This window comes from Cheilinus undulatus, linkage group 18 (assembly GCF_018320785.1).
Source record: "Cheilinus undulatus linkage group 18, ASM1832078v1, whole genome shotgun sequence".
NCBI classification, from domain to species: Eukaryota; Metazoa; Chordata; class Actinopteri; order Labriformes; family Labridae; genus Cheilinus; species Cheilinus undulatus.
In genome coordinates this window covers 10,770,820-10,782,083 of record NC_054882.1, presented here as the reverse complement: position 1 = coordinate 10,782,083, position 11,264 = coordinate 10,770,820, and the positions used below count along the sequence as shown (strand labels likewise).

The window sequence follows — 11,264 nt, the reverse complement described above, 5'->3', positions numbered from 1 at the left end:
GATAGATAGATAGATAGATAGATAGATAGATAGATATCACCCCCGTTTTCGTCCCATATTTGTGTGACAGAATGGCAGCAGGTCATTAAGGGGACTTATTTTTCCATCTAAAGCACTGAGCAGAAAACAATAATAGGCAACAAAAACAATTATGATAAATAATAATAATAATAAACCAAAACAACATATGTTGACTTTTATCAATATAAAGCTCGAATTATTCTTCTTATATATAAAAAAATCATTAAAATGCCATAATGATTAGAGGAGTTTGTATTAGAAGAGTTTGTATTCTAGAGGTTTCCGCCAAAAGCGCTTCTGAAAATGTATGACGTCATCATATGGCGACGCTTTCCACAACGGATTCATCACATCCAGCTAGTGGTCCCCGAACTGGTCCTCTCTCGTCCTTAAACCGTGATAAAATGGACGCTGTCTACAATGTTTGCCTTTAAAATTCACCATGGAGGCATCACCTAGGCTGTCGTTTACATGAAGAACGTTTATTTCACCCGCTTTTGGCCCTGCTGAAGCGGTGTGGACGGGGGGTTCACTGATGGAGGAGTTGGAGCGGCTCCCTCCTGAAGTTTGGGTCCATGTGTTCAGCTACCTGACCACGGAGGAGAAGCACACGGTCCGCATTGTCTGTAGGTTCATGAAGATTCTGGTCGACCACCATTCACTCTGGAAGAACTACACGGTTGTTCTGTCCGACCTCCGCCGCTACACGTACGGCTTCTGGGACACCCTGAACAACCGTAAGCTCACCCGGGTGGCGGTGCGACATCTGCGGCGTAAGGAGTGGCGGCGGCTTGTGTCGTTTCTGCCTTCCCTCACTGCTATTGTGTTTATTAATGGAGAACGGGTTTACAAGGAGAAGTACCTGGAAAATCTGACACATTTTCCGGAGTTAAGGGACTTGGGGGTGCGGAACGCCACCTGGGACCATGCATTACTGGGGGAGAATCTGAGCCAACACCTACGGGACAGATTGACTCACCTGAGCGTTTGTAACGTCAGGCTGCCCTGCACAGTGCACTTCATAAGCGCCGTAGCTCACCTGGGTAACCTGAGGTTTCTGCTGTTTCACCAGCAGGGAGAGGGTTACTGGCCGGACAGGGTGAGACCTGTACCCTGTGGTGTCTTCCATCACATGCTGCTCAACCTGAAGAAGCTGAAGCACTTGTCCTGGGGGATGAGAGGGGAGCCACCAAAACCTCTACCTGATGACTTCTTCAGTCCAGTGGACCCTGAACAGCCAGGTCAGACATACACAGGTGGTTTTACCACAAAAGAAAGGCAGACAGTTACATGTGACTGAATGCAGCAAGAAGCCTTATGGTAAGGGGGAGTGCCAGTTTTTACTTTTGTCATCCATAAGGCCAGGAAAAATGTCAACAGAAGAAGATTGAAAACGTGATCCTTCATTTAACCCTCCCAGGTCCCTAAGGGTATTTTTTTTTACCCTTTTGGACTTTATTTTGTGGATACTTTGGTTGTGTTGATGCATATGGCATACATTTTGCTGAGGGTGTGTATTTTGGGATGGATTTTGGTATTTCAGGAAAAAATATTAAAGTCTTTAATTCACTGTAAAAAAATCACACCTGTGTCCCTAAGGGTATTTTTTACCCCATCTTTGTAAGATTTTTCAGATAGATGAGGTTTGTGTGTGTGTGCGCATGTGTGTCAGTGTGGAAGGGGGTTGTGTGGGGGTGTGTTTGTGCGTGTGTGTGTATGTAGACAGCTGCATGCATGCATGTTTATAAATTTCAAAGCCTGACAGCATCATGTATACACATACCTACACACACACAAATCCCCCCAACATCACCCCCCCCACACGCACACACACACACACACACACACACACAACTGCACACACAAACCACACCCATCTGAAAAATTATGCAAATATGGTAAAATAGGGTTAATCATTTCACATTGTACTGACCAGGATTTCAGTGGCTGTGTTTTGGCTTCACACACACCCACACATCAATTCCTCAATGCACACTTTCACACCACACTATGGTATCCCTAGAACACACCCAAATATGTTTTGTTCTAGACATTTATTTTTTTAGTCTGCAGTGTTTGGATGTAATATGATAATGTAAAAATGCTTCTCAATGGTGGCTATACAGCATATGAGAAAATATCACCACCTAGTAAAAAAACAATGAAAAATAAAGATTTGAAGGAATTTTAACACCAAGCAATGAATAAAAATAAAAAACAAATCAAACTGCATTGGCATTGTATTTAAAAAATATGTTTATAATGGTAGTGGATGGGGAAAAAATACCCTTAGAGACTCAGGTGACTATTTTTTTACACAGTGAATTAAAGACTTTAAAAACAATTTTCCCCTGAAATACCAAAACACACACCTTCAGCAAAATTTTTGCCATATGCATCAACACAACCAAAGTTATCCACAAAATAAGTCCAAAAGGGTAAAAAAATACCCTTAGGGACACAGGAGGGTTGAAAAATAATGGAGTACTAACCACAAAAACTGGCATTAAAGGGGTTAAAATTTTGGAAATAGAATGAATATTCATTATAAATGGTGATGACTGAAGTGACTTAAGATATTTATACAAAAAACATTGGAAGTATACATTAATACATGTATCTTTTATGGCAGAGGGTATTTTTTACCCTTAGGGACCTGGGTGTCTCACTTTGTATACAATCGGGCACTATGAAAATAGTAAAAATTGTTAAAAACCAATGTTGATACCAATCTTTGACACTCCTGTGCCCAGACAATTCCACTAAAAAAAACAATTTTGCATGTACAGGTACATCTAAAAAAATAGAATATCATGAAAAAGTTCAATAATTTTTTGTCACTCTTTTCTGAAAGTGAAACCCATATATTATATAGACTTGTTACACATAGAGTGAAGTATTTCAAGCCCTTATTTCTGGAAATTTTGTTGATTATGGCTTACAGATGTGAAAAACCCAACTTCAGTCTCTCAAAAAATTAGCATATTGTGAAAAAGTTCAATATTGGAAAGTCATGGTGTCACTCCCTAATCAGCTAATGAACTCAAAACACCTGCAAAGGTTTCCTGAGCCTTTAAATGGTCTCTCAGTCTGGGTCAGTAGGTTATACAATCATGGGGAAGACTGCAAACTTGACAGATGTCCATAAGACAGTCACTGACACCCTCCAAAAGGAGGGTAAGCCCCAGAAGGTCATTGCTAAAGAAGCTGGTTGTTCACAGAGTGCTGTATCATAGCATATTCATAGAAAGTTGAGTTGAAGGAAAAAATGTGGTAAGAAATGGTGCACCAGCATAAGGGAAAACTGCAGCCTTGAGAGGATTGTCAAGCAAAATCCATTCAAGAATTTGGGGGAGCTTCACAAGGAGTGGACTGAGGCTGGACTGGGGCACAGACCAATAGACATGGGCTACAAATGTGGTATTCCTTGTGTCAAGCCACTCCTGAACCAGAGACAACGTCAGAAGTGTCTTACCTGGGCTGTGGAGAAAAAGAACTGGACTGTTGCTCAGTGGTCCAAAGTCCTCTTTTCAGGTGAAAGTAAATTTTGTATGTCATTTGGAAATCAAGGTCCCAGAGTCTGGAGGAAGAGTGGAGAGGACCAGAATCCATGTTGCTTGAAGTCCAATGTGAAGTTTCTGCAGTCAGTGATGATTTGGGCTGCCAAATTTTGGGCATCTGCTGGTGTTGGTCCACTGTGTTTTCTCAAGTCCACAGTCAACGCAGCCATCTACCAGGACATTTTAGAGCACTTCATGCTTCCTTCTGCTGACAAGCACCATGGAGATGCTGATTTCATTTTCCAACAGGACTTGGCACCTGCCCACACTGCCAAAGGTACCAAAATCTGGTTCAATGACCATGGTGTTACTGTGCTTGATTGGCCTGCAAACTGGCCTGACCTGAACCCCATAGAGAATCTATGGGGTATTGTCAAGAGGAAGATGAGAGACACCAGATCCAGTAATGCAGATGACCTGAAGGTTGCTATCAAAGCAACCTGGGCTTCCATTACACCTGAGCAGTGCCACAGGCTGATCGCCTCCATGCCACGCTGCATTGATGCAGTAATTCATGCAAATGGAGGCCAGACCGAGTATTGAAGGCATAAAAATGAACATACTTTTCAGAAGGTATCATGAACTTTTCCTTGAGACCTAAGAGCACATGTGTTTGATATTTACAAATACGTGAAAGCAGCACTCCTAAGCCATCTTGGCTTTTTTATCAATACTTTTCAGAAGACTGACATTTCTGTTTAAAGTATCCTTTTTTACACATAAAGCAGATAACAAGTCAAACATCTCCTCTGCTGGTTTAAGTTCATAAAACTTGAATTGCCTACATTACTCTAATTGTCAATTTCCCATTTGTCCCACCAGGGGACCCTGTCAAACCAACGATGATGTAGAAAAGAATTGCAGAATGCTTTACTGTACTTTGCATATAGACAGAAATTTGTCACTGATTTGCTTGAGCTACACTGAAAAAACTCAAATTCAGAAGAGGAAAACAAAAAAACATGAAAAATTGCCACCAGACAAGGATTTTATTTTAAGACATAGAGGGCAAAAAATAAAACATTTTTTGGTCATAATGAGCATAGTAACAGCTGCGAATAAAAGAATAAAATATCGCTCTTTGTTCCTGCAGGAGAGTCCAGGTATGCCGGCCCTGCGCTGACCAGTCTGGAGCTGCTGGATTACCCCGAGCCCATCCTGGCAGAGAACGCCCTGAGGAGCCTGACCTCGCTCAGGTCCCTGAAGGTCCGATACAGCTTCATGAGAGAGGGCGTCAGGTGTCGCCTCAAGTCCTGGCTGAATCCTCTTCAGCAGCTGGAGACGCTCAGCATCATCGGTTAGTCAGCTTGGTTAAAAAACTTCTCTTTTCTCTTCTTCTTCTTGCCTCTCCTTAAAGTTGTTGGTCTTAAAATATTTCTGCACTACTGAAAAGAATGAGATTTGATCCGGCTGAGACAACATCCCCCAACCCATCAGGAGCATGCCCAGATTTTGTCAGGAATGCATACAGGCTTGTATGGTCCATACACACTACTGAGTTTACTGAGTACTGAGTTTTTAGTTGCTGTGATGACATGTACACAAGTCGGATGAGCCTGTGGTTTTAGATTTTAACTTCAATGTCTGGTGTTATTTTGAATCCAGACTTCAGTGTGTTGTTGATTCTGGTTTCTACTGACCATTTTACAACATTTTGTTCTTAACAAATGGGGCAATTTACGGTTCTTCACTTATGATTTCCACCTTGAATGATTTGTTCTGGATTTGATGTGTGGTTTCAGTATGGCCTTAATTGATATGTCAGTGTAGTTTCAAGCAAGATAAAATGTAAGGAAAAACTGTTTATATTGGTATAGTTTATGGTGATGTATTAAAATAAACATAAACATAAAATAAACTTACAAAAGACATAAGAGTAACACTCGTGCTGCAGAGAACCAGGGGAATTGCAAAACAGCTAAATGTGTTTCTTACCTAAAATCTGTTCTATGTGGTTTGATAAACTCAATCTCCGAACAACCCAAAATACATGATTGTGGTTTGCTCTCATCGGCTCACCATTTGTTGTTTTCTTAAAGAGTTTTAGAGTTTGATTTTGATCAGTGACCTCCATTGTCAAATATAGATTTTAAGTTGATAAATGGGGGTGTTTGTGTGCTATACATGTTATAAAATCCTATATTAATCAGTCGATGTTCTCCTCTCAGGTAATAATTCTCTCGCCACATATACGACCTACATCCCTCCCTCTGTGACCCGACTGACACTGCGTGTCGCAATAACTCTTAAAGACATGGACATGATTGCACCTGCTGTCCCGGGACTGGAACACCTGGACATTGAGCAGAATCGCTCCACAGGCAGCCTCTGCAGACGCATCCCCATGCTGTTTCCTCAGCTCAAGACGCTGAGAATACGGTGAGACTCAGAAGAAAAATTCAGGGTTTTAAAGAAGAGCACCCTCATTTGATTTCTTCTGCTTTGATTTTGATTATGATCTAATGTCCTCTTAATCATATTGCACTTCCCAAAGAGCTCCAGCAGCAGCAGTGCTGTGCAACGTGCAGCTATTCCAAGTGGTGCTTTCAAAACCAAGTTGATAATAAGTAACTGTCTTAGCTTCCATCCCACATCCGCAACGTTCTCAGGTCACCTTCCTTCAGTACGATGTAACTCTGGCAGTGGGTTGGAGTTCTCTTTTCAAGAAGTGCACAGCCTAAAGTCTGGTACATTTGGCCGGTGTGAGTGCAATCGTTCCATTCTTCAGCGCGGCGCGCTTCGCGGCCCCAGCACGGAAGGACGAGGTGGGCCTAAGCACGGCACAGATGCATATGAAGAAGCACAAGTGTGGGAATGTGAAGTAACGTGAAGTAACAACAAAAGGACCTGCCTCAGAGCGCAGTTACAAAAAATTTATAAGAGCAAAGAATTTAACTTGGCACAGCTCCACTACAACTTCGTTCTAATGGATCCCAGTCCAGTCCACATTTCTGACCAGTTTCTAGCAAAGTCAGGCTTTAACCACTGTAAGAGGTTTTTTGGTTTGTGAAATAAAGCTTCTTCTTGATTGAGCCACAAACAGCAGCTCACAGGATAACAAACACCTTTCATCCTCCGTGCGTAAAGTCTGCCAAATATGTGGACATGAGTGTGCCGGGGTTAATCTCATGGCTGATGTAACCTCTCTTATTATAAAATTATAATGCCATACTATAATCCACTGAATTAATTTACCTTTAATTCAATTTCATGTTATCAAGAAGTGAAATTGTGGTCTTGGTTCCTGACGTTTAAACGGAACATCATTTATTCATTCTGTGGCGTATTCTCCTCCAGCTCTCATCAGACGGTTAAAATTGCTCTTGTCACAGTAAAAAAAAAAACTTTTACCTGAACATTTAGTCCTGCTCTGGACACAGGGTGTCCTATGACATGAGAATTTGTTTGGTGCAGCACTGAAAGGCATCCAAAATTACGCTGAGCGACGGCACAGATCATGGCGCATAGGAGTGCCAGGGGGATTCAGGTAGTGCACGGACACACAGAGGAATGACTGTAGGGGCTCATACGAGTTAAAAAGTCTAGGTTTCATTCAGCAGAAGTGCTAGGAACTCTGATCAGGCTCCAGATTATATGCTGTGAGCATTAACTCTCCCCTATGAACCGCTTTCTCTCTTCTCACTGGGCTCTGTATAGTTAACGTAGTCTACTGATCCCAGGCCAGCTGAAATAACTCTGGTGTCAGATCAGATATCGTATAAATCTGTTGCTATTTTACAGCCTAAAAACAACACTTATGTATTCTGAGTCATCAACACATACAAGTTCATCAACAGTGCATGCTTTGTGTGATGACGTCTGCGCGTGACGTATCCGTGCCCAGGCCTGGATGCATTGAGCAGTGTGATTGCGGGCCAAAGGGGGGACAGGGGAGGGGGTCAAGTGGGCTTTAGCATGGTTACAATACGGCACGGAACAGATGGCCTAGTATGAGTGCGCCCTAAGAGACTGAAGAGGACAGTGATGGAGGGAGCAAAAGAGAAGCAAGTGAGTGAACAAGAACCTGACGTCAAGAGTGTACATCCCTGACAAAAGTCATCATCATACTATGCAATACAGTGCTGCAGCAATGAGTCTTAAAACCCAGGAGTGTATCAGCATTTTAGCATGTAGAGCAGAGAAATGAGTGGTACCAAAATGAGAACAAACTTTAAGATCCTTACTGGAGCTTTAATGTAAATGTGCCTCAGATCAAGTTGTTTCACTCGGCTGTAAAACTTGTATACATCTTGTTTCTTTACTTTCAGGTTTGTCCGTAAAGAACCAGAGAAGGATCTGCTTTGCCTCTATAAGCTGAGAAATCTGGTGTGGCTGGAGCTGCTGGTGGACGCCTCATTTATCTTCAGAGAATCCCTAAAAGGCCCCTCGTGGCCAAGCCCAAGTTTACAGGAGCTGATCGACCAGCTCCAACAACTATCCAGTAACAGGATTTACGTGGTTACTAAGATGCGTGAGAGAGACATCCTGCGGGAATGTGACTGTGTGTGTGAGGGCGATGACAGACGGCACCTTAGGTAAACTGTGGAAGACATTTTCTCTCCTGGACAAAAGAAGAAGATAAAGGCAGTACCAGTTTCAGGACAAAAACAGGAAAGCAAAAAAGCTGTTGATATAACAAGCATAGACACTCTCCTCTGAATAGATACGGCTGCGGAGGACCCTCAAATACGGACTGAAGATTAAAGCTAGCTTTCTGCGCCAACCAACTGGAAAATAGACTTAAGTGGACTTGTACACAAAACTCCTGGAAACAGCATAGGAAGGGGTTAATTGCTGCAAAACAAAAACACTAAGTCTCGGCTTGCTGTTGAAGAAAAGTCTCAAACAAAGGCACAAATGAGCAACATTTTTTGTTAATCTTTATCTTTCTTTGCTTAGGGGGCTTTTGTTTTGCGGCATGATGTGTTGAGTGGTCTGATGTTATTTTAACTTCAAAAAAATGTGTTGAAATACTTGAAAGAATTCGGATTATAGAAAAACAGGGTGCGCCAAAGCGGTGGAGCATTGTTGCACTGCTTAACTAAATATTGATACGGTGTTTCTGAGTTAATTGAAAAGAATTGACACTGATGAGCTTGAGCACTAGCATTACATGGAAAATAGGTCATGTACGAATAATGAAATGAATGTTTAAATCACCGTTCTTGGTGCTGTTATTGTGGCATTTTGAAGAGGAACTAGTTAAACTTCAGTCTATAAGAAATAAGCGTAGACTTTGAGGCCACAGCACTCTTGAATGATAACAGATAACAGACAGATGTTTTTTTGTTCCCGTTCTCTGTTATAATCGTGAAGTTCAATTCAAAATAGCTGAATTTTTTATTTTTAGCTTTATAATTTGCCCTTTGAATGTTGAGAGCTCTATAAATTCCTGTGCAGTACAGACAGCCCCAAATATCTGCCTCTACTTTTTTTTCATTATGAATTATTATTTTCAGACTTGCACTTATTTTAAGAAGTATTTGGAGGTATTTGAATTGTTTAGAATTAATTTTTGAGCCAATTATTTTTTTACCTGTTATTTTAGGATAGAACTGCCAACTTTGTTTGCTGTGCACAGTATGGGAGTGTACTGTATTAAAGGAGATAATTAAATACTGCTGTTTATCTGAATTAACAAACAGATTGTTACAGTAGGGCTGCAACCATGAATTGCTAAAATCAGTATTTAAAAATGTTGGCAACAAATTTATTTATTGATTCGTTGTGTCATCACAGGCGGCTGATAAACTTTACTTTCCCTTAGTTTAGTAGGCTACTTCTGAGTAGGTATATTCATCATCAACCGTGTCTCATGATGGCAATGAGACGCTAGCATCTAAAAATAGCTTGTTGTTGTAAAAAATCCGGTGGTACTTTAATTTCGTTTCTGTTACATACGAGACTGGATAAAAACTAAAGCGATGGACTATCGGGCTTTCATGTAATCCATGATATTTGCCACGTGTTCTAACTGTCCGCTAAAATTTTAACAGGAGAGAGGGAGGAAAAGCATGAGCTGCAGTCAGGGGCAGGGGCAGTTGTGTGTGTGTGACAGAGAGGAGAGAGAGTTTGTGTGTCCGTCCTTGAGTACAGCATTAACGAACTGACGTTAGCTCGTTTCATTTTGTTGACAAATGTTATGACATCAATAACTTTAAGAGGCTGAGGCTGACCTGTGGCTCCTCTTAGATAAAATAATTGCAAGAGGATGTAATAAAAGCAGTGTCCCTCGATAAGAATCTTTCTTTCAAACCATATCCCCAGGCTTTGTCATTAGTATGATCTTAAAGTGTTCATGTAAATTTGTAAGGAGGGACAAAGGGGTGTTCCTGCGACACAGATCCGTGCCATGTGAGCTCTAGGGATTAACAGAACTCATTAAAATGTAGTTTTAATTTTCTTTTAGTTTTAAGAAGAGTTTTAGACATTTAAACTCTTACATTTTATCAGCTTTGGAATATCCATCTCCAATTTTTTAGCCCCTCCCCTCGGGAAAAAAATCATCCGATACATCAAGAAAATAATTGTCCGATTAATCAATGATTGAATCAATCACTTGTTGCAGTAAAGAAGAAAACTGGTGTTATGGAGCAGCTTTTAGAGAATCAAAACGAGGTTTCAACAAGTTCTGCATGTTTGTTCATATGTTGTATCATCAGATGTTGCACAAGTTAACAGATAAAACACGGACAAGGACAAACTGAAGAGTTTGGTGGTTAGTTTCAGTGCTGGCAGTTCACCATGAGATGTTTTCTGATGGTTTTATGTCACAGAAAGAGTTCAGGTATCGCCTTTAGCAGCTGCACTGCTCTCATTAGGAGTCCAAGGCTGTTGTCTCTAAAGAGAAGGTTATTTTATCTTAAGAGATGCACAAGATCACTGGCAAGATATGAGTATCAGCAGATATTAGCTTATGAAGTTGATTGGTTGTACTGGCAGATATGAACATCTCTGCTAATGTTTACAGCCAATACAGTGGCTGTAAATGTTTAGACCCGATATATGTATTGGCAATGAATATAAGCTGTACGTACAAATAAGTTTGTGGAGTTTTGGGCAGGACCAACAGATCTACCTTTAAGTCTCATTCCTTAAACCTTAAAGTGCGTTTTAAGGGCTTAAGTTTTATGTCTGAGCTCTGTTCATTTATCAATATCAACCAAAATGAATTTGTAAATATCAGCTTACTGGCAAGTTCTCGATTTGTGTTTAATAATCATCGAGATTAGCTGAATGTCAAACACAAGCCATGAAAAGAATTAAAGAACATTCAGCTTTAATGGGCACCGCCAGTAGACTGACTGATGACCAGAATCCGCTGATTTTCAGTCTGCTTTGCCCTGACCTTTGACCTGTCGTTAATTGTTCTGTAACCGTTTACAGTCAGTGTTTAATTTTGAACAAATTAATTTCCATTAAAGCAAACATTCAAATAAATCTAATCTTTGTTCTCTCAGTTATTCAAAGCTGCCTTAAATGGGGGAAATTACACATTTCATGCTGAAACAACCCAAAAAATGACCTTTCCCCAGCAACCTAAGCCTTAGCGCTGTAAAATTGCCTGATTTGATTGGTCAAGACCCAACAGAATGACAGTTTAAGGTCTTAAGTTGTATTCAAATTTGAATAAATAAAATTCAAATTGAAGAGTAGCCTATTTGAATATGCTTTTTGAACTGT

At 40.8% G+C, this 11,264-nt stretch overlaps 1 protein-coding gene across 1 annotated transcript; it reads left to right on the top strand.

Moving 5' to 3' along the window:
- Nucleotides 1-356: 356 nt before the first annotated feature.
- On the top strand, nucleotides 357-8,126 carry LOC121526130. Its single transcript, XM_041812518.1, has 4 exons — nucleotides 357-1,262; nucleotides 4,675-4,878; nucleotides 5,750-5,960; nucleotides 7,850-8,126. Exons 1-4 carry the CDS (start codon nucleotides 557-559, stop codon nucleotides 8,118-8,120), a joined length of 1,392 nt encoding a protein of 463 aa, XP_041668452.1. The 5' UTR covers nucleotides 357-556; the 3' UTR covers nucleotides 8,121-8,126.
- Nucleotides 8,127-11,264: the final 3,138 nt, after the last annotated feature.

Bases quoted from the DNA above. Each gene is read 5' to 3' on its own strand.
- LOC121526130 (XM_041812518.1), top strand. From the start codon at position 557: ATGGAGGAGTTGGAGCGGCTCCCTCCTGAAGTTTGGGTCCATGTGTTC. The intron at 1,263-4,674 runs GTCAGACATACA...TTGTTCCTGCAG, and splicing joins AGTGGACCCTGAACAGCCAG to GAGAGTCCAGGTATGCCGGC. The intron at 4,879-5,749 runs GTTAGTCAGCTT...TTCTCCTCTCAG, and splicing joins GGAGACGCTCAGCATCATCG to GTAATAATTCTCTCGCCACA.